Raw genomic sequence first — 27062 nt, forward strand, 5'->3', positions numbered from 1 at the left:
GGTTGGATGGGGCGTGGGAGTCCCAGGGGTCTGTCTGGGGGTGGGGGTGTGGATAAGGGTTGGGGCAGTCAGGGGACAAGAGGCAAGGAGGCTTAGATAGGGAGTGGAGTCCCGGGGGGCAGTTAGGGGCAGGGGTCCCAGGAGGGGGCAGTCAGGGGACAAGGAACGGGGGGAGGGTTGGGGGTTCTGGGGGGGCGGGAAGTGGGAGGGGCAGGGGCGGGGCTAGGGCGGGGCTCCTCCCGTCCTCTTTTTTGCTTGTTGAAATATGGTAACCCTATTGGAACTCAGTTCAACCTGGTCAGACGCTACGCCAGGCAGAGCCACCTGAGCCCTAATCAATGCACTCAGTCCAGAGGCCCAGCTGTTCAAGGCACCTATGCTTCCCACCATGAGAAGGAAGGAAGGTCTTCCACAGAGGCTCTTTTTCTTGGGCAGGAGGGAAAAGAATCTTCTGTAGCAGCCCCACTCATAAGGAGGGGGGAGAGGAGAACTCCCAGTTTCTCCTTGGAGGCCAGGGCACAAAAAAATCTGTTCAAAAGTTTCTGTGATGGAATGACTTTCCCGGGAGGGAATGAAAATGAGTCAATATGTTGTGTGTGTTTAGACAGAGCAATAAGTGTCCGAGCTGGGTTGTTTGGAGGAGAATAATTTCTAAACTTGGGAGAAGGGATTGGAGAAGAAATGAGAGAGATATTAATGGGCAGTATGAGAGAGAAGAGAGTGAAAAAATCATGGGTAAAGTTGATGAGAAAACAACACAAAAAACACGAAAAAGAAAAAAGTGGAAAAGAGGGAAGAATTTTACACAAGAAAAATTGGAGAGAAAACATAAAAAGAGGGAGGAAGAGATTCACCAAGATATACAGGAAGTGGAGTGAAAAAAAATAAGGAAGGGAAGGGAAAGAGAAGAACCAACACAATGGAGTTATAGTACATTTTAGTAAGAAATCACTAATAGGAATTTTAATTCCTAAATAAAATTTAAATGACCTAGTAAAATGTTTAATAAGGGGCAGGACAGAATGGATGGCAGAAAGGGATTGGCATATTGAAATTCATTTAGGACAGCACTCTGTCTAGGACCAACCCTAGTCTCATGTCATTACAACCACATGAAAAGTGTGGGTACACCCGCTTTATATATATTAAAAAAATCTCTCTCTCTCACTTGTGCACACACCCATTCTCTTTCAAACAATTCCCATGGCTTTATTAAACGTATTATTAAACAATTTTATTGTGGTAACACCTGGGGGCGTCAAATAAGTTAGTGCCCCATTGTGCTAGGCGCTGTACAAACATCTAGTAAGTGACAGTCACTAAAGAATTTACAATAAACTTATGAATTGCATTAAGAAACATAATTCCATATATTGTATTTGTAAAAGAAGTTTCCTTGTCACATTATATTTTAAGAGACTAGAATTCTGCCACAAGCTTTAAGGCTCTTTATAAATCTGAAATCTGCAGCAGCTTTCAGGAGGTAGCTGGTGTAGCCTGAGTTCTATTATATTTAGGCCCAATCCCACAAACACCTATTACCAAGTATAGTACTTATATTCAAGGTAATGGGACTACTTACGATAATATGCAATACAGCCAGCATTAAGGCTTTGCAGGGTTGGAGCTTTTGTGCCCCTGGTTTCTGATTACATGGTTCGGACTCAGAGAGTAGTAAGTCTTTTCAATCTCACCAACAGCTCAGTAAAATGCTATGAAAAAGAGCTTCTTCTAATGCCATATTAAATGCACCTTAATGAACTGAGTAGCAAGGAGCTCTTGTAAAAGGAATACATTTGAAGACCTCAGAAAAGCTATCTATTGCTTTAACAAATCAGTGCAATCACTTTCTCCCCTGGGGTATGCTGCTATACTATGGAGTTTCCCAGTTATGTTCATTGCAGCTGTGCACCCTGATGTCTCACCAATTTCTATGTAGTGGACTTTGGTGCAAATTTTCAAACTTGAGTGCCTGAAAGTTCGATAACTTCATAGTTAAATACTTAAATAAGTGGGTTACTTGTCAGAACTACCGAGCACTCACAGCTTTCAGTCAATGAAAAGAGTCCAACTTTAGTTTGAAAATGTTGATTTCACCTTTGAAATCCATTTCTAGACATGAATCTTCTACGTTAATTTGATATGTAAAAAATTTGAAAAGTGTAGCAAAAGAAATTACATCTATCTAAGGCTGTTTTATGGTAGAGCTTATTATAAGCCTAGGCCTGCACTCAGTGGTCTTAAACTCTGTAGGAAGCACTAGATCCAATAGGAGTGTCTGCAGGACCTGGACTCTATAATGTTATTCTGATGGATTTCTGTTATTTTTGTTGCCATGGGGAAATACTAGTGATGATACATAATATTATAAGGCTTAGTTAAATTTTTTCTTTAAGTATGAACACCTATGCTTCTCAAACATTTGTTTAATGAAATTAGATGCTAAGAGGGAAGATTTATATTATTAAAAGTTTTTGTTTCTCTTTTCAGTAAGCCATTTCCCCTCTTAGAAGCCAAATCCAATGTCACAGTCCTTGACACACAGATACAAAAACTGCGCCTCAAGTCTCTCAAACACATTCTAGACGCAGCAACAAGGATGAGAACTGACGCTACCGATGTGAAGGTCACTTTGGCAGAAATTGAAGACTGGTTGGATAAATTAATGCAATTGACCGAAGAGGTCAGTACTTCAAAATATATATGATTCAGTTGGTTTAAAAAGACACAGTTTCTGTAAAATAACCACAGTGCCTGCATATACACCAGATTCAAGCTTAAAAGAAACCTTCATCCATTCTTCTCCACCCAGTAATTTTAAAATTCAGAAGGTGAAAAATACTTCTTTCCAGGAATATGTTTAACATGTATTTTAATGTAAAATTTTTAATTGCAGTTGACTTCACTGAGAATTTTTCTTGGGTTAGGGTAGCAGGATAAGACCCAGAGACTTGGTTCTAATCTAGATAAAGGGGCAGTACTGTCTGCCTAATGAGCCTGTCTGGAGCTTTCTTAAAGGAGGAGAATATTTTACTTTCATCCCAGAATTGCAAATTTCCTTAGGGTTTGTGCATCCAGAATTTCTGTGGGCCAGCAGCTATGGAAGCCTATTTAAATTGGGCTTAGACCAGTTATTCTAATTTGTTTTAATCCCTTGAGTAACTTTAGACCATAATAAATGCCTGTTTTCGCATGAGCTAGTCTGTTACTTCGTTTTCATATCATCTATAGCGATATTCATCTTCTCTTTGCCAGTGCTAATTTTAAAAATCACTGGTAAAAAACCACAATAACCAGTTTGAGACTCACAATTAGCACACAGCCAACAGAAGTGTATAAGGGGCAGCACAGAGCTGGCAGGGTGTTTACTTAGATTCTGCTAAAGTTCTTGTTACAATGATTTCATCTTTCAGGCCCTGATTTAGGAAAGCACCTAAGCACATGCGTAAGTCCATCCTTATTCAGGAAAGCCTTTACATGTGTACTTAAGTCCCATTGACTTTAGGCTCCATGCAGGCCAAGAATTCCTTAATAGTGGAGCAGCACAAAAGGGACATAATGGGCCAAAGGATCTAACCTAGAATATTCATTATCAACCATTTGTGACTGAATATGTTCATAGAATACCTCCAGCTTCTTTATTAAATCTTTTTATAAGACTTATTTGTTTTTTTTTCTAATTATCATCTCAGAACAGTATGACATTTAATTATTTGCCAAAGAAAATTTCCTCCCATATATTAGTATCATGAATATGTATTTCTGTTTTGTCTTAATTAAATCCCTGAAAATTACCTGATTTCTGTTTTTACTCTCCAAACACCGGTTTAATTTGAAATTCTGCTAATTGCAGAATATAGTTTTGATTCTTTTTTCTCTTTAAAAAAAAAAAACAGCCACAAAACAGTATGCCCGATGTGATCATCTGGATGATCCGGGGAGAGCAGAGACTAGCTTATGCCCGCATTCCCGCACACCAGGTTTTGTATTCTACGACAAGTAGTGAAGCATCTGGTAAATACTGTGGAAAGACCCAGACAGTCTTTCTAAAGGTACTGTGATAATTTCATTACGCCACTTTAAACACTACAGCTTGAATTTAAAAACGTGCTATTTTGTTAACATCAGACATTTTCCCTTAGCTAATTTTATGAAAAGTTAAATCCATGAAAGGCATGTGTACATCCATTAAGATGCATAGGGCCATATTGTATCCTCTGATCCGTAGCATAAGGGAAAGACATTTCTAGTGCAACTTGCTACAAAACGAGGCAGAAAATCTTGTGAGTGGGTGACAGCAGTCTAAGTAGCTAGCTGCTGGCAGGATATACAGTATGGCGCAGTATGACAGTGGCACAGGAGAGGTGTAAGAATTCTGAAGTGGTGGAGTGATAAGACTCAAGGTGCGAGGTGTCAGCCACAAAGAGCCAAATTGCAGATGCTTTCCCCAAAACAGCACACAGAGTATGATGAGAAAGCCCATTGTAACAGAGAATCAGAATCAACTTCTGGTCCATGGCTCACAACCTCACCCAAAAGCTCGGAAGTGTGATCCGGTTATTCAGCCAATGTGGGCGCTGATGCTGCTAGAAGGCACGTGGATGGATCTGTCGTGGTGAGAGACTCTTACTGGGTGGGATTTGAATAATTCAGAGAAGCTGCGGATAAATATTCAAACTTTTGGATGTTAATCTGAACCTAATACTTAAGGCTTGTCTACACAAGGAACTCTCCCCACATAGGCTAGGTCTAACTGGGGGGGGATCGATTTAAGATATGCAAATTCAGCTACATTAATTCGACGTATCCTATTAGACTTACCCCACTGTGAGGACGGCGGCAAATTGACCGCCGCAGCTCCCCCGTCAATGGCGCTTACTCCTCCTGACGAGGTGGGAGTACGCGCGTCGATTCGGGGAGCGATTTATCCGTCTAGATGAGACACGATAAATCGATCCCTGAGAGATCGATTTCTACCTGCCGATCCGGGCGGGTAGTGTAGACTAGCCCATAGCTATACCAGTATAATTAGACTGCTATAGTTATACTGGTATAACTCTCTGGGTGCACACCCTTATTCCAGAATTAGAGTGACTTTTTCTGGTTAAGTTTGTCTCTTTGAAAGTCAATTAAACCAGAAAAAGGCATTCTTATTCCAGGATAAGAGTATCCACACAGAGAGTTATAGTTATACCGGTATACCAGAAAATTTCCCAGTGCAGACAATCTCTTACCTTAAAACTTCCAGTGTGTGTCCATCTGTGTACTGTGTATAGCCCTTACCTCCTATTTTAGTGAAACATTCTTTCTGACCTCTGCATTTCAAGCCTCTTGTGACAAAGAAATACTAATACTAACGCTGAATTATGAAGTTATAATTGTTCTCAGTACTAGGCAGAGGCAAACTCAGTGTGAGAGACTTTGGAAAGGAAACACGGGAAAGAAGTTAAGCAGCAATCTTCCTATGTTTAGCTTTTACATGCCAGTAAATCAAGGGTGGGGTTCTACTTTTAGGATGTTTTCTGGTAATATCTGTCAAGCAATAGGGGTTTTGCTGATTAAGACATTTTGAAGTAACCGCTGAAGCAGGAAACTGCAGTGCAGGAGTATTTGGCTAAGCCATGTATTATTTTTGATATGTCTGAGCTATTATGTACATTTATTCCGAACCTACATTTACTATCTACTATGGTAACAGAGGATAACTATTCTTTTTACATATTCCAGTACCCACAGGACAAGAACAAAGGTGCCAAAATTCCAGTGCAGTTGCGAGTTAACATTTGGCTTGGGTTGACTGCAGTTGAAAAGAAGTTTAATAGCTTTGCAGAAGGAACATTCAGTGTTTTTGCAGAAATGGTATGCCTCCTAATGTTAAATATATTACTCTTACATGAAACTTTGTCACTTACTCTGGAATGTACTGAAATTCTAACATGAATTACTGGTGTCATTTTACACTCATTTTGCATAGATATAAATGACTAGATTAGGTTCAAGGTAGTGGAGAATCAAACCCAACATCTCTTCCAGATGATGTCTCTGACATACTCATAAAACTAGATTCTGATCTTGTAAATCTGGAGCAACTCCACTGACTTCAGTACAGTGATTCTAGATTTATATTGGAATAATTAAGATTAAAACCTGGCCCATAGCATGTTGCTATGTGAAGAACCTTTCTACTTTAATTGCTTGTTCATATCTGAGCAAAAAATAGATGAGCATAGGCTGTATTGGTTAATAATGGTTCCACACGAGCAGAAAGATTCACTGAAACAAACACTACAGAAAAATTGAGGTAAACTCAGCAAATTCCAATTACAAGAGAATATACCATAACACTGTAGTGTTAAGAGTTACCATGTGTAATGGGATGGTGAAAATTAGGTGGATAATATTTAGAATAGCCTTCTTGGTATGCTGTAATCGTAGAGACCAAAATGTCAGATGAATCTAGACTAATCCAAGAAACAATTTTATTCTTCTGTTAATGATAAGCTTCAGGCATCCTTTTTGTTCACTTCCTACTAATGGCTACAATGTGCTGAACCAGTAATGGACACCAACATCTATATAGTTGCTAATATGACATGATGTGCTCATATGACATCATGACAGCAGCCTGTGTAGCCATCTTCCCTACAGTTAATTGAGTTGGCAGTACTCAGGCACCTGTAGTAAAAGTAATTTAAAATAGAAAGTGAATGTCAAAATCCATGATTTCTCAAGTATAAAATACGAATCATTATGGGACAAAGTTTTTACTATTTGTACAAAGCAACAGAGGGTCCTATGGCACCTTTAAGACTAACGGTTAGTCTCAAAGGTGCCACAGGACCCTCTGTTGCTTTTTACAGATTCAGACTAACACGGCTACCCCTCTGATACTATTTGTACAATAATCCAAACATTTTCCAGGAATTTTCCAGGAGGAAGGGGTTAAAAAACCCAAAACCAATCTGGGATCAAATTTTGATTCAACATACAGCAGTGTAAATCAAGAATAATTCCATTAAAGACAATGGAAGCATGAGCGTGTGAAACTAGTGTAAGATCAGAATCAGTCCTATCATGCCTGCCCTGATCAATTTATAATCCGATTTTACATGTGACTCATGGGTTCATGGAGAAGGACAAGGTTTACACTAACAAGATCATGCAGTGATTAATTTATGATACATGTTGTCATTAAAATGGAAATGTATTTACTAAAAAGTTATAGCTGTCTCTTGTAGGCAGCATGGAAGCAGTAAGTTTATAGATTTGAATGAAGAGAGGATGTAGGTTGGGAGGGGATTCACTGCAGACAGGGCAGCATTGAAGAGGCACTGAGATGAGGGTAGGAGGAAGAGATGAAGGGATCATTGAAGTTGTCAGTGGCAGAGTAGGGGTGAGGAGGAAATGTGGTAGGAGATGGAGACAGCAGATATAGAGGAGACAGCACTCCTACTTGTTTCTGATTGGAGTATGAAACAGTATGAAAATATGGCCCTCCAATGGATTTACTAAGAGCAGTCCCTCAAGCATGAAAAGGATGCTATTAGTTATATGAAAAGTTGTATTTGAGACAAACTTTTTAACATCATGTTCTGAAGCACCATCTTTAGCTTCTGCCAGTCACTAGTTCTGATATCATTATTCTAAGTGCCACTTTGGGAGGTTACTAATGAATAATGACATGAAATAAAGTGGTGCCCAGCTGTTTGAAGGAACAAATATTTTGTCTGATTGACCTACTTGTCTGGATTTGAACATGGACAGGTTTGGTAAATCAGTGTGACCCATCTCGGTTTACATGGTGCACCATAAATGGTGTTTATAAGACTAGCTTACCCATACTTTCTATCTGATAGCTTGGTCCTTTGATTTCAGATATGGGCCACATATAGTAGAATGTTTGAGTTGTAATGATTACATAAATATATGTTATATTTTCCTAAGAGCTTTTCTTTTGACCCTAAAGTGCTCTTTTATTCTTCTCTCTCAAACAGTATGAAAATCAGGCTCTTATGTTTGGAAAGTGGGGCACCTCAGGACTAGTTGGTCGCCACAAGTTTTCTGATGTCACAGGAAAAATTAAATTGAAAAGAGAGTTCTTTTTGCCCCCAAAGGGCTGGGAGTGGGAAGGAGAATGGATGGTTGATCCTGAAAGAAGGTCAGATTTCTGATTCCTACACAATCAAATAGCAATAAGGGGTTTGCAATGTTTCCTAGTTATTTTCAGAATGTATAGAATAAATTCATCTCTTGGGTTTAAGTGGGGCTGGGCAGGTTTTAAACAGAATTTTTGTAGAAGGAGAGTAAGTTAGCCAATCGGTAAAAGCTATTTAATAACAGTACAATTTGTGTTTACATCATTAGAAGGAAGGATGAACCTTCTGCTGTGAACATGTAAAAAGGATTTTCAGTGATTAGGGGACTAGCCTGGGAAACTAAAGACCTTGGTGCAATTTTTCAATTCCCTGCTCTGCAATAGACTTGCTGTGTGACCATGGGCAAGTCACTTAAACTCTCTGTGCCTCTGTTCTCCATCTGTAACATGAAGGTACAACTGAGGTGTTGAGAGAACTGGAAAGGGTACAGAAAAGGGCCACTAGGATGATCAGAGGAATGGAAAACCTGTCGTATGAAAGGAGACTAGAGGAGCTCGGGCTGTTTAGTCTGACAAAACGAAGGCTGAGGGGGGATATGATTGCTCTCTTTAAATATATCAGAAGGATAAATACAAGGGAGGGAGAGGAATTAATCCAGCTTAGTACTAATGTGGACACGAGAACGAATGGATATAAACTGGCCGTGGGGAAGTTTAGGCTTGAAATTAGACGAAGGTTTCTGACCGTCAGAGGGGTGAAATATTGGAACGGCCTTCCGAGGGAAACGGTGGGGGCGAAGGACTTGACTGGTTTTAAGATTAAGTTAGATAATTTTATGGAGGGAATGGTTTAATGGAAAAACATGATTTTATCCAAGGAATACTGAGCCATGGCAGGTAAATAGTATAATGGGTAACAAGGGTCAGGCTGGAGACTCTTGCCTACATGCTCGGGGTTTTACTGATCGCCATATTTGGGGTCGGGAAGGAATTTTCCTCCAGGGTAGATTGGCAGAGGCCCTGGAGGTTTTTCGCCTTCCTCTGCAGCATGGGGCAGGGATCGCTGGCAGGAGGGTTCTCTGGCAATTGAAGTCACCGAGCCTCAGGACTTGGGGACTTCAACAGCAGAGTCAAGGGAAGGGGTAGGGACGGCTTTATGGCCTGCAGCATGCAGGGGGTCAGACCAGATGATCATAATGGTCCCTTCTGACCTTAAAGTCTATGAGTCTATGAGATACACTGCGGACTGTGGGGGGCTCAGATTACTACAGCGATGCAGCCATATAAGTACCTAAGATAGATCAGGTGGCTGTCTGTTTAACAAAAGTGTCTTCCGATTTCAGCTTACCATGGAGTCCATTATAAATATCCAGTTCACATCATATCCACACAGTGTACAAATCATCATCTAGATGGGGAGATCATCCAATGGGGCTTTTAATTTTTATTTATTTATTTTGCTTTTTGAAGGGATGCAGCCTAATAACAGTGCATGTTCATATACACAGAGATAGAATGGATTAAACTGTAATAGTTACTAGTGGTGAAATTCTGGTCCAAAAATTCCCGTTGATTTCATTAGGACCAAGAATTTCACCTCTGTGTTTTCTTCTTGTGTTCTGGCATTGAGCATGCATAGGAGGACTGCCACTGCACAACAGGAAGAGACCGGCTGTTGAGTCCTTCTTAAAATTTAGCAATTAAATCTTCATGATTTTCAAGATTAATTTTTTCAATTGATGGTCTATGACATGCAGAAAAGCAATAAGTATACATTTGAGAACAGTTCAGCTGATAAAGGAGAAAAGCCTCTTGTAAAAATATGAAATAAATACAATTATAAATACAATGATCTCTTCCACTAGACAGAAAATAACCCACACAACTTTATTTGACCAGTAGATGGCATTACAAAACAGATTTCAGCTCTTTCTGAAATCGAATCTGCCAGGCAATTAAAACTGGAGAAATGTATTTTATCTGAAATAATTAGTAATCTTTTAATTATCATATTTATAGTTTAAAAAAATATATCAGTAAAATATTTGACTTTCTTTTTAAACTCAGTCACACCTAGGAGGTGGAGAAAAGTCAAGTTAGTCCAAATTCACAGGACAGCTAACATTTTTTTTTGAAAAATTGGGAAACTTGAGTACTGTAATGTGGATGAAAAAGTTTGATATTGGATGCATTTCAGCAACATTTTAATGAACAAATAAACTAGCTCCGACAAAAGAATCAGCTGGCAGCTCATTTAATTGCCTTTCCCCTCCTTAGCCTAAGTTAGCTTATGTATAGTCATGTGTAGCTCGTAGGTCGTCTTCAGGGAAATGTTGATTTTTTTTCATGTTATAACTGTCAATCATTAAACTATAACAGCGATCCAGCACTATTGTACTTAGTGCAGTGTGAATGGACAAAATAGGCTTGAAAAATACCTATGATTTACACGGAATAAAAATACTTATGATTTACATCGAAAGACTTGAAGAAAAGGTGAAAGAAAACCCTGATGTGAGAATTGTTTATATTTTATATGTGTACATATGAAATGTGTGTTCTCATAGGATATGCATTAGTATTTTATATATTTACATATATACACTTTTTGAGAGCGTTCAAAGCAGGTCTGGATAGCAATTGTGGGAAATTCTAGGAAAAGAAGTCTTTATGTGGTCTATACTGCACACTATGGATAGTTGGAACTTTACAGTGACAGTGCAATAAAAACTCCAAAAGCACAGGCCTCTGCCACTGCGGCTGAAGAAAAATCTCCATTAGCTAATAGCCATAGGGCTTTTGGCACATAGACTCAGAATTACTCAGCCATCCATTGGAGAATGGTGATAATTTTTTGTATGCACGCACATGTGCACACACTCCACAGTAGTTCTATTCAGTAATTGCAGTTTAACGATTTGCTTTGCTAATATATTTGCTTTGACTTCACAGTTTGCTGACTGAAGCTGATGCAGGTCATAGTGAGTTTACAGATGAAGTGTACCAAAATGAGAGTCGTTATCCTGGAGGAGAATGGAAAGCAGCTGAGGAGCCCTACACAGATGTGGTGAGATTCTTATAAATTAATACTTTTCATTGTTTAAAATTCTGGTTGCAAGAGTTCTGCTTAGCTGTGAGCTATTTTGCTCCCCCTTTTCCTAATTTTTCACAGCATGATGATCTTTTGAAATGTCTAACATTTTATTTTGACTTTAGGAAAATGTGTCCTAAAACAAGTTAGTACAGAAGAATACAGTGATGTTTCACCAGCTATTTATTACAAAAATATTTGCTTCATCCTGAGTTGAAGCTGAAAGTGGGTGGTTTGAGCCCATCAAACCAACTTCCTATACAGCCTTACAATATGGTTATGCTACATGTACATTTTTTACATAATAACCCTTTGGTTTTTTTCTACCTGAAAGAATGGAGAAAAAGCTGCACCACCTGGTGAGATTACCTGTCCCCCTGGATGGATCTGGGAGGATGATGCTTGGATATATGATATAAATCGAGCGGTGGATGAGAAAGGTAAGATTAACTGTTTATAGTATACTTATTAGGACAAACTCTTCACAGTCAATCAGATAGAATAATGTATTCCAAAACTTTCAACAGGTTATGTCTCACTACAATATTTTGAAATACAAGTAACCAAGAGGATGTTAGTAACAAGGTAGAGGAACATCAGTGATTTCTGGGAAGTTTTTATATTTCAAGGTTGATTTGGTTTTTGTGCATGGTAGAACTTAAAGAAGAGGCAAAATGTGGCTTTAAATAGAAACTCGGCTGCAACCTTAACTTATGGAGAATCTAGCTGTTGTTTCATAATTTTAAAAAAAGTTATGATTTAGGACCATCAAGTTTTGGATAGCTGTGTAAGCACACAGTTATAAAACTGTTACCCTCATACTCCAGTTGTTTGTTACACTCATCTTATTGTTTTATATTAGATTGTAATTTGTTTGGGGCAGGAACCAGCTCTTCCTGGATGTTTGTACAGTGCTTATCCCACTGGGGTTCCCATCCTGATTGGGATCTCTGGTCAATTCCATAATGATGATAATGATGTAGGCTGGTGTTGAATGAAATTCTCTGCAGGTGCACGAGAGACTGAGCGTGTGTTATACTTATTTAAGCCAGTAGGACCACAGTCATATGCCCCCTTTCCACCTGGAGTCACATGTGCATTTATTTTTAAGTTTTGGTGGTTTGCCTGAAAACTGGTGGTTCTTCATTTGTGTGTTCCTTTGGAGAATGCAGAGCAATAGGCTGAAGGGATAAAATGCCAGATAGCAGTCCAAAGGAATGATACTGCATTCTCTACTCAGGCAAAACTGCCATCAGCGTTAAAATATAATGTAATGGTTGAATATTTCCACCTGGGAAATCTATGGGCTGAAATAACAGGGCGTCCGATTCTACCCTCAAGACTGACATACTAAGGCACCACCATTTTGCACAGTAGGTGAAGTTTCATAGGTTGTCTGCTGTGTATGTAATCACATTTCATCAAGCAGAATCCAAGGTGATGTACTTTTTTGTGTCTTGTTTAAGTTGTTAAGCACTCATTGTCACAAGATACCACTGAGGCCAAAGGTTAGTAGGATTTTAAAAAGGACTGATATAGATAATGAGATATTTATATAGGCAATGAGAATATCCACAGTTATATTAAAAGGAAAATAAAGCCTCAATCTTCTGGGCATAACCCAACTCTGACTGAAAAGGATTAGGAAGAAACTTATGTCATGGGCTGGTAATAAAGCTGTCAATGATGGGGTTTCCTGTGCCTTTCTATGAAGCGCCTGGTACTGGCCACTGTCTGAGACAGGATACTAGATTAAATGGACCACTGGTCTTATGAACTTTAGAAATTCGCAAGCACAGTAAAGAGAGACTCTTTGTTACTAGAACTGCTCTTATTTCCACCTGCTCATAATTAATCCAAATACAAGATGGATCCATTGATCCAGCAGCAAATGGTTCAAGAGGGTGTCGGTGTGGTGTAAACCATGTAACGAGATGATTGTTAGGATACTATAGGGATGTTTGGGGGACATATTTGACTTCAAAGCCTGCCAGTAAACAAGGAATCTATTAAACATTTCTAAATAGTTCAAGAAACAAGGGTCTTGGGAAAGTAGAAGGGACAGTTTTAAGAGAAGAGTATCTGAAGCCCAGAAGTCTGCAGTACTATCATGAATTTAGATGAATTCTAAAGAACCGAAGACTCTCGGATAGCTATTTTCTTTTTTTTAAAGTCCAGTGAAACAACTGGCTGTTTGGCATCATTGGAATCTAAGTTTTCTTACTCCTCCTACGTAGTTTTGCCATCTGTGCTAAGGTTAAGTCTCAGTGCATGAGGTCATAATACCTTCCACAGCAGAAAGTCAGACTACATACAAATCTGGACCCCAGAATTCTGGCTGTTGAATTCCAATTCTGTACAGTGGAAATATAAAAAGCAGTGTTGCCAAATCTTGTGATTTTTTTCATGTTTCTCACAATAATTGGGGGTGGTCTCTTAAAACCTGAGATCATGTGATTATGTTTGAATTCCAGCTTCCATTTAAAATAAAAAGTAAGTTTCTAGCCCTCCCCATTGTAAAGAATGCAAATATGACCCCAATGCGCCCTAAAGTCTCAAAATCCAGTAAGTAAATAAAAAGAACTCCAAATATCTTTTAAAAAAATAAAATCTCATGATTTTAAAGTCAAAATATTGATTTTTTTTTTGTGACATGACCCATGACTTTTAAATGTTTAGGGTTGGCAATACTAAAATAGTCCCCTTATGAATTTTTATTTTATTTCCAATGAAACTTGACCATCTGCAGAACCCAAACTCCTCTTGTTTATAACTCACACTGTTTATCTGAAAGATAACTAACAAATCCTGTTCTAGGGTGGGAATATGGAATTACAATTCCTCCCGACAATAAGCCAAAGTCCTGGGTTGCTGCAGAGAAAATGTATCATATACACAGACGGCGAAGACTGGTGCGAAAACGCAAAAAGGATCCAAGCCAAGCAACAGGAGTAAAGGTAAAAGGAGCAGATTAGAACTGTAGTTAAGGGTTTCTATTTCTTACACATAATACATGATTTTAGAGATAAATGTGTTTGAAATGAATCTCACAGATAAGTCTGAGTGCAGAACAACATTCTGTTTCTACCCACAGAAAAATATTTTAAAACAACTTTATTTGACATGCAGTTTCCCTTTCCTGCTGTAGAATAGTGTCTTTGTCTTTCACTTAGAGTTTATTTTGAAAAGGGTTGATTGTTTTTGTTGTAACTATTGCAGACTTTTTATGACATTTATGTAAGTACAGTGTGGATGGTTTGTATTTATTCTGATGTCTCCTAGGTAATGGCATCCTATGAAGATAAAGAAGGATGGGAATATGCATCTTTGATTGGCTGGAAGTTTCACTGGAAACCACGCAGTTCTGATACATTCCGCCGTAGACGCTGGAGGAGAAAAATGGCTCCTTCAGACACACATGGTGCAGCAGCTATCTTTAAACTTGAAGGTGCTCTTGTAAGTAGTAAAATCACAGCAGTAATTGTTTAATTAACAGGAAAATAAGTTTTAAAATTAGTGTTATTAAATACAGCAAGCTACTGCATGAGATGCTTTATAACCATTAAATTGCTGTGTGACTGAGGCATTCATAGGCTTCAAGGCCAGAAGGGACCATTATGATCATATTGTCTGACCTCCTGCATAATACGTATATTCTTTGACTCCTAGAATTATTTATCTGTTAGCATGTTATGAGACTTGGCAGCAGAAACTGAACCCCGAGGTGACCCACCCACCTGGAAAAGCAAAGGAGCTGATCCAACTATAGTAAAGCTGCTCAAGGGTATAAATTAAATGCATAAAGAGTAACTGTGTCAGTAATAGGTATGGGCAGTCATTGCCTCTGCTGGATATTTGCATCTAGAGGCAATCAAACAATTGGCGGGGGGGAAGATAGAAAGATATCTATATGGTCACTAATAGATCATCACAATGTAATTATTGCATAGGTTTATGAAAGGATACATTGTATATGCTAAGGCATTAACTAGGGAATCGTATAAAGAACATAGTGTGAAAAAGGAATATATTTTACTAGGATATTGGATACAGAAAGTATGGTGGCATCATACTAGGGAAAATCCAGTTTGTGGCAGTGGCTCTACATTTTTTTTTCTTGTTTTGCATCATAAGCAGCAAATAACAGGCATCTAGTTTATAATATCTGTTTTCTTTCCTCCACTTCCCCGGGGCCTGACTCCCATGGAGTTTTGAAAATTTGCTTTTTAGTGTCTGTTCCTTTTAACCTTTATTAACTAATAAATATTGGGCTAGACACAGCTCATAGTTGCTGCCAGCTTGTGCCAGTGTAACTGGGGGGATAATGCCCCCAGCAACAGAATAGCTCTCTAAAGGAGGTTGGTGGCCAGGGTAGGGTGCTTGCAGGCAGGCTCATCGAGAGAAATGGGGGTCCCTGGTACATCATGTTCACTGGCATTCCAGCTCCTCCCATTTCACTTTATTTACACAGACATTATACATTTTGGGGTCCCCCGAGCTCAGGCCTCCAAAACAATTGTTCCCTCTTTTCCCTCCTTCTCATCTGCCCTGCTTGCAAGTGGCCAGTTTACCCCCCAAAATCAGGCAGCATTGGCCAGGAAGTGGATATGACTACCAGACTGATTTCTATAGCGCTCTGACTGCAACTTAAAAATTGTCTTCCCAAAGGAGAGTGGCAGAGCAAACACCTTTGCCTGCAGCCAAGCATGAACTTCTTCTGCAGTACACTAGGCTTCATTTGTTCAGGGAAGTACAATTTGCACCTCTTCTTGCCCCAACAGGAGTGAATGAAGCCCAGTGTGTACATAAGAAGCCATTAACATAAAGATCAGGTTATTTCTGTATATGTAAATGTCAGTGAACTTGGTTTTGTATATGATTTTAGGGAGCAGACACTAGCCTTGATGAAGAAGAGGCAAAGAGCTCGGAAAAAGCCAAGGAGTCTGCCACACGTGTATTTGGTGCCAACACTCCAATTGTTTCCTGCAGTTTTGACAGTAGGTTTTTGCCAGATCCCTGCTTAATGACTTACTTCTATTGTATGTGTACCGATCACTGATAATCAGTAGCCAGGTAGTGAACCACATTGTTACCCCATCCTCCTTCCCCCACACCCCACCAGCGTACATGTCGCATCCACTTGTTGCATCTTGTTACTAACCAAGATTGTAAATTGTTTGGGACAGTGTCTGTATTTTAATTATATGCTCGTGCATCTCCTAGCACAATGATGGTCAGATCCTTGATTGCGGCCTAGAGTGGCTACTGGAAGACAAACAATGCATAATACAGCTAATAATGTTCAACTTTGTCTGTTTCCATCATTTGAAGATCTAAATATAAATCCTATCAGGAGAAAAGTTAATAAAAATATTTGAGTGAACAGGACCAAAAACAATAAACTGGATTAAAGAATATGGGTCAAATAATCTCTAGTAGCTCATAATTATATGAAAATTTAGAGATGCTTAATTCCCATGTTGATAGGTGCCTTACAGATACCTAAAGTAGATTGATAGATAGTAATAGTGCAATATGGACAGTTGTGCTATTGACCCTCCATTCACTCTACTCTTTTGGAGCCAAATGCTTGTTTCATTGGCTACCTAATCAAAGCAGCCAACCAGATTTACCCTTGCCAAATCTGAATATAAGACTGAGCTGCATTTCAGCCTCAAACCCTAATCTAAACATAATCCAGATCTAGATCCAAACAGTCCTCTCTCAGCTCATCTCTTTGTACACATGCTCTTATTGAAGTCTACGGGTACCCCTGAGTTGTCTCCTCTCCCTTTATAGTCAAATAAGTCTGGGAGCAGCTTGCTAAATTCTACTGTACCAAGCAATGGTGGAAAATGAAGAATTACCTGTCCTGAGCATAACATACACGGGGGGGGGGGGGGGAGAGGAGGAAGTATCAGAGGAAGGAACTAGAGCTTTGGTTTACAAGCCCTTTAACTGGTTTTCAGAATTCAAATAGGATTTAGCTGAAAATAAAAAGCCAAGCCAAAAAAAAAAGTTTTCAGTTGAGACTTTTGTTTCTATTTACCCTCTGATCTTCAGATGTTGAGCTAATAAAACTATTTTATGGAATTTTATTGTTTTAAATAAAATGTCTAATATGCTTAAATAAGCTCCTGCTCCCTTTTGAGTCAATGGCAACACTTGTATTGAATTCGTGGGATCAGGCTTTGGCCCAAAGTAAACCAGTGAACTGTATTGACCAACATTCTGGATTTGGGGCAGACAGAGAGGAATTAAAAAATGTTCAAAAATACATTCGGGGCTAGCTTGCTTTGGGGTGAATCCTGCAGTTTTCAGTGCTACTTCTACCTTCAAAGTCTTGAAGAAAGAACTGTTGGTCCTGACCTCTAATCTCATATAATTGCAGACAGGTGCATGAGAAGTTACATCTGATTATCAGACTCTTTTGAACAGAGTAATTTGTTAGGACTTTTTAAAGTCTCCTGCAGAGTCAGAAGTGAAAAAACTGAATGGCATCCATTTTATCCCATTCTACGGATCTTCATCTACTTTGTGCTGGGCTGTAGAAGCAGCTCCCATACATTAGCCTGATAATACCAGTACACTGGTCACAAATAACCAAGTTAATACATGGTGCTAAAATTGTTCGTTCTTTGGTTGAGAAGCCATTGAATACCTGTTTTATAAATGCAAAATAGCCTAATTAAAAGAATCACACTCGTTTAATTCTAGCCACTACATTTGGACTCTCATTTTGTTTATTTTGTATAGGAGTGTATAGTTACCACCTTCGCTGCTACATCTATCAGGCAAGAAATCTTATTGCTTTAGACAAAGACAGTTTTTCAGGTATGGAAAAATCTTATTCAAGTCAACAAACCCACTCCCTACAATGAATGAATAGCTTATTTCAGCTATAGGATAGCTTGATTCACCTGCTGTAGGCCCCTATGGCAGTAATTACAGCTTTACTGAGTGGGATCCGGAGCTGGCCAGCACATCCCCAAAGTGCACAGTACTGTCCAACAAAGAGGGGTGGCTAGTGCATCTGGGAAATGCATTGATTCAGCAGTACCCCCTTGGCAGCTCTCCCAGCATCTCTCCTGTAGGGAGAGAGGTTGTGCAAACATTGCTTATACTTCCCCATGGATGAATCTCTCCTGGGCCCTAGCTTCTCCTTTTTGGCCCAAGACTATGCAATGTGTAACCCTGCCCCACCCCCCATAGGGTAGCAGAGGTGAATCAAGCTATATCTGCTTGTTGTATCAACAAGTTCTTGCCTTATCTAAAGTTTTATATTACGTTAGCACTAATATTGACTTGTACAGAAATTGCAGATTATATGTACCTTACTACTAAGCATGAGTCTTGTTTATTTGTACAAAGGTATTCATTAGTGCTTAATTGTACAGGAACTAAAAATGTTTTACCCTTAATAGGCAATACTGCCACATGATCTATTGTAAAGATTTATAAACTAGTAGTTTATCCATGGTAGCATGATGATCAGACAAATCACTTTTACTCCTGGTATTCATTTGTATGACTTTATCATAGCTCCATCCATAAGGAAAGTCTTAGATATTTCTACCTGTGTGTATCAGTCTGTATGTTTGTAATCTAGAGTAAACTAATAGTTAATGAGGTACTCAAGTATTTAATGTTTGTTAGTTGCAATGAAAAATTCCACTGCGTGGACAGAATGGAATACTGTATAAACATGACTTTGAACTTCTAACAGGGTAGGGATAGAATGAATACACTGTGGATGGGGGGGCTGGGTTTTTCAGGAGGTTTGTTTGTTTTTCCACGTTTCCATCTTCTCTCTTCCTCTTCTTCCCTTTTTATTATTAATTGAACATATCTAGTGCATTCCATAATTTGTTATAGAAACATAGAATGAAGTATATTGTAGCAGTGATGCTGTTTTCTCATATGTTGTCTGAGTTCAATTTCTATGTACATAGCACATGTCACTGTTTTGGATTTATTTGAATATGCAGCTCTTAAAAAGAAATACAAAGGATCTACAACAACCCCCCCTAATTGACAGATACCTCAGATGCAGACACACATAAACCTAAATGCCTAAACTTGTACTTTAACAGCAATAATGTTTGAAGGTTTACATAAAAGTACATAAAACTTGGCTTAGTTACTTAGCTAGAGGCTGTTGAAGCTGACCTAAAGATAACCTTTAAAATAGCCCCTGGTGCTTGGTAATGGCAATTTGTACAGGAAATGTTAATATCCATCATCAGATACCTTCTTCAGAGATCCCAATGATTTAGAGGTCTACGTAATAGTAGGCCTAGAACACTTTAATCATTTAGTTCTGTTTCACAAGAGGAAGGGGGCTGCCATAAATAAGCATGTTTGAGGCCAAAGCTTGATCTGTGCAATAGCCTGGTAGAATTTATTGTTCAGCAACTAGTCAGAACTAGAATGATCTCTTTGTATTATTTATGAGTCCATTGAGTTGTACAGCAACAGAGGCATCAAGGAAAAGCTTAGACAGAGGATATAATCAGTAATTGTAAGAGGAGTCTAGTATAGCTAAAATTTCATTTTAGTTTTCAGGCTAATTTTCTGATTCATAGGACATTTTAATCATTACACACATTATTATGGTGTTCAAGATGTGCACAGAGCAAACTCTGCAGTAACCAAACTGAGAATTTAAAAGTTCAGCATCAGTTCTGTGTTAACCATTCCATTGTGTGCGATGATGTATTTGTAAATCATGAAGGGCTATGAAGAGGGAACCAGATGGCTCAGGAAATTAGTAACAAAATATGAAGACTATCACCTCCAAGTTGTAGTTTCAAATCCAGGCATGTTTGATCATGAAAAATATTACCAATCTTGTAACAGCCTAAATTCTGCCACTGGATTCACCTGTGTAGACCGCCATGACTTGATGACTCTTGAGTGCTTTGGACAGAAAGGATAGGTTTTAATGCTATGATGCAACATACATAGAGTGAAGAGACTTTTTAAAGGAAAAACTGGGATACCTATCATCATGGGGAATTCACAGATGAGTTTTGACAGTTGTGGTGGGCAAGTACCCAGGGCAATGGGATTGTATCTGTTTCTTTTCCCCTCAGGGTTAGCTCCGCTAAGCAATATTTGGTCCCCAAGACCGGATTAGAAATCTCCCCAGGAGATTTCTGGACATTCCTTGTTTATAATCAGGCCAAAATTATTCGTTTATTTATTTATTGGTGATGGTGTTAAGGCACTTGAACTTCTGATTCAAGCTAGAACAGGAAGTACACAGGCATGTGAAAGTGAAGGAAAAATGGTAAACTTTTCAAGCCTCAAGAAAGGTTCAATGGCGGAATAAGTGAAGGTTCAGGTAGGATTAGTTTTCATAGCTCACATGCAGAGGTTCATACATAACACCCTTCCACTCCAGAGGGTTACATATTCATTACAGTGGGTGAAGAGTTATGTATCCAGGTATTTCTACCACACTTTCACTGTGGTGTCTATGAATATTACATTTTAGAGTTACATGCACCGCTTTTAATACTAGCAGGATAAGATTTTTCTAATCAGTACAGTGGGATGTTATACTTTGTAATAGGGTTGTTTGCTGCCTGCTATCACCATCCATAGGTGTTTGTTATAGACTGAGGTAAAGAGACTTGAACTGGGAGGAGACAAAGAGGGAAGGAAAATAATGTGGGCCAGATCTTCATCTGGTGTACATGGGCCAATTTCCATCAGCTGAGGATCTGGCCACGCTTTTTTTTTTTTTTAATTATGTTTTCTACATCTTTGTATGGTCTTTCAGATCCATATGCTCATGTTTCATTCCTCCATCAAAGCAAAACAACAGAGATCATCCATGCAACTCTGAATCCCATGTGGGACCAAACGCTTATATTTAATGAAATTGAAATCTATGGAGACCCACAGACAGTAGTACAAAATCCACCTAATGTGGTTATTGAACTTTTTGACAATGACCAAGTGGTATGTGAATTTTTTTGACTTGATTCCCCTTTGGTTGTTTACTTGGAGAGAGCAGATTAATTAAAGTTTATGATTTCTGATTGGCCAATTTGTCCAGGGCAAAGATGAGTTTCTAGGAAGAAGTGTTTGCTCTCCTATGGTAAAGCTAAACCCAGAAGTGGATATCACACCTAAGCTTCTCTGGTATCCTGTAATGAATGGAGGAAAAGCTTGTGGGAGCATCCTTTTAGCTGCAGAGCTTATTCTGAGGGACAAGGTAATTTTAAAAATATATATATTCTTCCAAACAGTATGGTATATTGAAACAGTTACCATTGTGAATGTTTTACTATATACAATGCACTCTATTTAAGAAAAAGGAGAGAAACTTGTGCTTCTGTGCTTGTCTTCATAGAATGGCTCCAACCTTCCAATTCTTCCATCACAAAGAGCACCAAAGCTTTACATGGTACCTCAAGGAATTAGACCTGTTGTTCAGCTCACTGCTATTGAGGTAGCGTATGCTGCTCAAATTAACTGAATATAATGAGAGGAATCTCATCTTGAAGGTAGAAAATGTCTTCATATATTTGCTTCCATAAATAATGTGGTAATAAAATAAATACAGATGGCTTATTTTCCAGCATAGTGTCATTAACATTTTTTAGTAAAACACCTCTCTCTCTCTGTATATGTCAGCCATACCTTATAATTGGAAAGACATTGTTTTCCCCTTCCAGTTATTATTTCAGTATCATTTTTAGCACACTGGTTTCCCTTAGTAATGCCTATACTGGATTTTATTTACAGATTCTTGCCTGGGGGTTACGAAACATGAAAAACTACCAAATGGCTTCTGTTACTTCTCCAAGTCTCGTTGTAGAGTGCGGTGGTGAAATGGTGGAGTCAGTAGTGATCAAAAACCTCAAAAAGACACCAAATTTTCCATATTCTGTACTCTTCATGAAAGTGGTATGATGTTAAAATTACAGTGCAAAGATCTTCAGTAGTGTTAAATGTTCTACGCTCTAGGTTTCGTTTTTAGTAGAAAAATCAATAGAAGGAATAAGCAATTCTTCTTTGACTTAATGTAAGACATTCATCTTTGAGTCTGAAAATTCTCATAATGGTAGTTAAACATTTCTTCCCAAATGCTACTAATCAATATGACTATGTTGATGATCTGTCTATAGATCTGTCTAGATACGGCCCTCATCACTGTAATATCTGAGGCTCGGGAAATCTTACTTTGAGGCAATACATGTATTTTTAAAAGATTATTATACTGATATTTAATTAGTACAGCATGGAGCTGCATGATGTATGCAAATATACATGCATAGATCATGAAAGTTTAGTATTAAATTACTGAGACTGTGGCCCAATCCTGCAGTCTTTACTCAGGTGAAAACTCTTTATTCTCCTTATCTACCATGGTTCTAAACACAAGCAACTAAACTCTATCTTTAACTTCTAGCTTTTGCCCAAAGAGGAGATATATGCTCCATCACTAGTCATTAAAGTGATAGACCACAGACAGTTCGGACGGAAACCAGTTGTGGGACAGTGTACCATTGAGTCCCTAGAAGACTTTCGCTGTGACCCTTACGCTACTAGGGAAGACATTGCACCACAACTAAAAGGTAGGCAGCTAGAAGATGACAACAATTCTCCTTTTTTGAGGAAGATTGGAGTAATCCACCTTGAACGTTCACTATATATATGGAATAGATTTATAGCCACCTAGTGTTGTTTATTAAGTTAGTGACAGTGTGGTTTGAGTGAAAAATCAAACTCACAGTATTAATCACCAATGCAGTAATCTATAGAGCCTCAGAAGAGAGATGACAACCTACAGGGCAATGTCTGTATTCTTACAACAGACAGTGTCAGCCCATTGGATCAGCTGGTACCTCCAAAAGGCTTCTGTAGCATATGCATGCAATATAACTACCTTTAAATGACTGTTGTAATTGGTAGTACTGATGTAGAGAATGACACTCAAGGAGAAAGATAAAAGACTGAAAGCAAAGAGGGAGTTATTACGAAGATGGCATTATATTTTATGGGTAAATTTATTCAGAAAGCCATTGTTTATTTAATCCTCCCATCTTTTACTTAGTTTATGTTCAGTGCTCCTTAGAAAGCCATCATCATTATTCCAGAGAATGGATGGAAATACCACAGTAGCTTTTTAAAAAAAAGGAAGTAGCATGGAAACATAGGACCTAATCTGCTCCATGCATTTGGACCACATAAGCACCCACATGGATCAACTTGAAGATCAGGCTCCTAATGGACCACATTAGTTCACTATACTGTACTGTCATATTATGCATATAGGCACCATTTTTTTTTCAATTGCAATAGGAAGATTTTGAAAACCGTAAATGGCAGGTAATAGTCTAACATCCACTGACTTTCAATAGGCATTAGGTGCCGACCTGCCATTTGCAGCTTTGAAAATGTCCCATTATGGCTTTTTCTTCAAACTCCATTGCTTTTGATATGTGTGTGTGTGAGAGAGAGAAAAGTATGTATGTAACATAGCTATTTCTTGCTAATTTCTTTAAAGAGCTAATCCTGAGTAGCAGTTAACAAAACACTGCAAATAAATGCTTGCTTTAAAAAGTCAAACCCACACCAAATAAATTCTTTTACATCTTCTATAACATTTGAATTTAAATTCTGATAGCAAAATTGACTGGCATATTTCACCTTAAGAAAATATTTCATTTACAGTTAGCCTCCTGTCTGCTGTGCCTCGTCGGGATGTGGTCATTGAAATGGAAGACACAAAGCCACTACTAGCAGCTCAGGTAATCTTTGCAATTTGATGCTTGACTTTCATATTTTGGACACATGATTTATTAACAACTACTTAGCATACAATTTTGGATTTCTGTAAGCTTTTCTGCCCAAGTCGCAGAAGCAACTGCAAAATTGGTTGGAGCATTTTGGAGTGTCATTTAAAATAAATTTGTATTGTGGCAGGGGAGCAAAGGAAGTATCTTAATTATTATTACTTTTTTTCTTATGGTTAACATTGAAATGATGTATTTCATGCAAAGTAGAGTTGAATAAATAATTAATAATAATGTATTCTCAGTCAGTTTATTCTATCTGTTCATGAATTGTCTGTGAGCAGTTTATAACTTTTCAAATTATTTCCTATTCCGAATTGTTCACTAAATACTTTTGGTGAATAATTTTTGGTCTTCAGATCATTCATGAGCAGTTTGTTGCAGGTGTTCAGATATGAAATTCTAGAAGTGTTGATTGGTTTATTGAACTCACAGGTCATATGGCAGATTTCTGTTTCCTGATTGGATGAGTTACACTTAAAATCAGGTTTCTATTGTGAATATTTGCATTTACAAGTTCTAAACCTGTGCTCTGTGAATATTCTTGAATATTTGCTTACAATTCAAAATATTTTTGTGACTACTCCTGCCCGTAAACTCATTTTCTAGATTGTTCGTAGAAAGCATCCACAAAAGCCAAAGTGAATTCAACAACAGACACAACTGGTGTTGAATTCAAGTTTTTGAGCAAGCACTTGCTGAACATTTTTGAGCTATTCACCCAGATTTAATGCTTAACACACTAAATCTTAAACAACTGCTTCTGTGCTTATTTATCTTTTTTCTTTTGTCATTGGGGCTTGCAGTTATGATGTGCATTATATTTTTTTAATGCTTCTTTTCTTGCTTTACTGAGGATCCCTCTCTATGCAATCCCCTTTTGTCTTTCATGTAGCGTAGCTGCTCTGTAATTATGCTATATAAACAGTGCCAGTGAAAGCAGCAGATGTTTATCACAGGCATACCAGACTATAGATATATCAATATGTTCAAGCAGCTAACAGTATACATTCAGTCCATTGTCCAACCTTTCCATTCAGCTAGAAGTAGTGTGAGGCTTAGTCCATTCACTTACACAGTCACCTCTGGAAAGCATTTGCAGTTTGCATATGGCTGACCAGGTACATCAAAATACCAAAATATCGAGTCTTCTGTGTTGTTTCTGTTTTAAAACATTTTACCTAATTTAGCTTGAAGGTTACACTATGGATGTGAGAAACAGAAAGACAGAGGAGTCGAAGATGTCCCCAGGTTATTTTGTGAGCAACAGAGAGAATTATGGTGTTATCAGCAGTAAGAGAAAAAGCCGGAAAAGGAGAGGGTTTGGAGGAAGAAATCAGTGACAATTTTTAATTTTAGCCACACTAAGCTTAAAGTTTTTGGTGAGACCTCCAGGAGATGCCGGATTTGTGGATGCAAGACAAAACAAGGAGCAGGGAGAGGCATGCAAAATATAGTACCAATTAACAATTGTAATGCTTTCCAAACATTTTAAAAATAAGTACAATAAACAAAATGCAGGGGGAGGAATTTCTCTGGTCAGCTAAGGTCTTTATGCAGTGCAAAAGGACTTGGAACTAGCCAGAGATAGCCAATGAAACATTCCCCTTACACAAGGGAACTCTCTGCCTCCTTCCGCACTAACTGCCCCTCCCCTCCACCTTGGCATTGGGGGAAGGAAGGGAGTGCAGTGTGGTGATAGTGGTAGTGGGGTGATTTGAGGGGCATGGTAAAAAATTGCCCAATCCTCCACTGGTGTAAATTTGAGTTGCCACTGGGATTTGACACCCATGAATCAGGGAGCCCCAGCTAGCTCTCTTCTTTCCCTTTGGAAGGAGTAGAGAATCAAGACCATGGTATAAAGGATTTATTGACGCCATTTGGAATGGCAGTTGTATCTCAGTCATAGTTTTGCCACCCCCTTAGTATTAAGGCCATCCCAAATTCATATCAAGTGAAACGTTTCTGCTGCCCAGGGCATCATGTATATTTCTTTCTGTTCTGTCCTGTGGATCTCTTCAAAGTTCTGATTCTTTCAGCAATCCCATTATCAAACCTTATTTTACAGGTATTTATAATTCAATTACAAAAGTTTGGTCTTTGTTAAAACCTGGGGTCAAATCCCACTGATTTTATGTTTCCAAAATTTGTCCCCTAGCTTGCAGGTTTTTTCAAAAATTACTGATTGTAGATGCTTTTAATTAACAAATTTCTTTAAAAAACACAGACAAACCAAACAATATTTTTAAAGGGTGTTGGGTTTTTTTTAAGTTATACAGGCCAGAATTTTGATAGCAGTTTTTTTCTTAAAAAAATAAAAGCAGAATGATAAAATTTGTATTTGGAAACCATACGTTTCAAACATACAGGAACTTTTTCTCTTTGTTTTTTTTCTTATGCACATCCATATTAAATTTTAAGCATAAGTCAACATTGGGATTTAATTTGTTTTTTTTTTTTGGTTTGTGTGACTCCACCTTTTCCTTTATACAAGTAAAGATTTTTTAATGTTACAGAGGTCAGTGAAAACACTCCAGAACTTTGGAAAAGTTCAAACTCAGATCCAAATTTTGTGGCTTGGCCCCTATTTCTAACGTGTTCATTGAATGTACTGTACACATTCTTTTTTCACTACTCATTCAGGATCTTAATGTCAGAAAGAGTGGACTCATTTAGAGACCTCATAATAATGCGTTTCCCTATATTCTACTTTCTCACACAGAGGGACTTGCTGTTTAACATAAAATAGTAGAAACAAAACCGGCCTGCTGATCTAATCATGTTAATGCTTTCCAAGTTCCCAATCCATATTGAGATTTTTTTTATGTCAGTTAATAATTATATACAAAATAGATGCCTAAGGTAAAAGTCCTCGTCCCAGTGAAGTCAATGGCAAAACTCTCATTGACTTCAATGGGGCCAGGATTTCACCCATAGAAGGGAAAACTTATAAATACTATACAGTGTGCTCGACAATTTTTTTTTTTTAGAGTTGGACATCAATTTAGTAAATATAATGTTGCATTGCATACACTAATAGCATCCATATGATAAAAGGTCTCTT

General features: G+C 38.3%; 1 protein-coding gene across 1 annotated transcript in view; it reads left to right on the plus strand.

Annotated features, from left to right (window-relative positions):
* The window catches only part of MYOF (myoferlin), a 112435-nt gene that overhangs the window by 65190 nt on the left and 20183 nt on the right, over window positions 1-27062 (plus strand). Inside the window, exons 23-38 of the mRNA XM_034775572.1 lie at window positions 2491-2683; window positions 3897-4052; window positions 5728-5859; window positions 7995-8158; window positions 11048-11162; window positions 11521-11626; window positions 14004-14143; window positions 14469-14642; window positions 16072-16183; window positions 17943-18020; window positions 20974-21155; window positions 21253-21411; window positions 21550-21648; window positions 21945-22106; window positions 22612-22777; window positions 23877-23953. Of these exons, the coding sequence (XP_034631463.1) occupies window positions 2491-2683; window positions 3897-4052; window positions 5728-5859; window positions 7995-8158; window positions 11048-11162; window positions 11521-11626; window positions 14004-14143; window positions 14469-14642; window positions 16072-16183; window positions 17943-18020; window positions 20974-21155; window positions 21253-21411; window positions 21550-21648; window positions 21945-22106; window positions 22612-22777; window positions 23877-23953 (2215 nt within the window). The remainder of the gene's footprint in view (window positions 1-2490; window positions 2684-3896; window positions 4053-5727; window positions 5860-7994; window positions 8159-11047; window positions 11163-11520; window positions 11627-14003; window positions 14144-14468; window positions 14643-16071; window positions 16184-17942; window positions 18021-20973; window positions 21156-21252; window positions 21412-21549; window positions 21649-21944; window positions 22107-22611; window positions 22778-23876; window positions 23954-27062) is intronic.

Source organism: Trachemys scripta, chromosome 7 (assembly GCF_013100865.1).
Source record: "Trachemys scripta elegans isolate TJP31775 chromosome 7, CAS_Tse_1.0, whole genome shotgun sequence".
Lineage (NCBI taxonomy): Eukaryota > Metazoa > Chordata > Testudines > Emydidae > Trachemys > Trachemys scripta.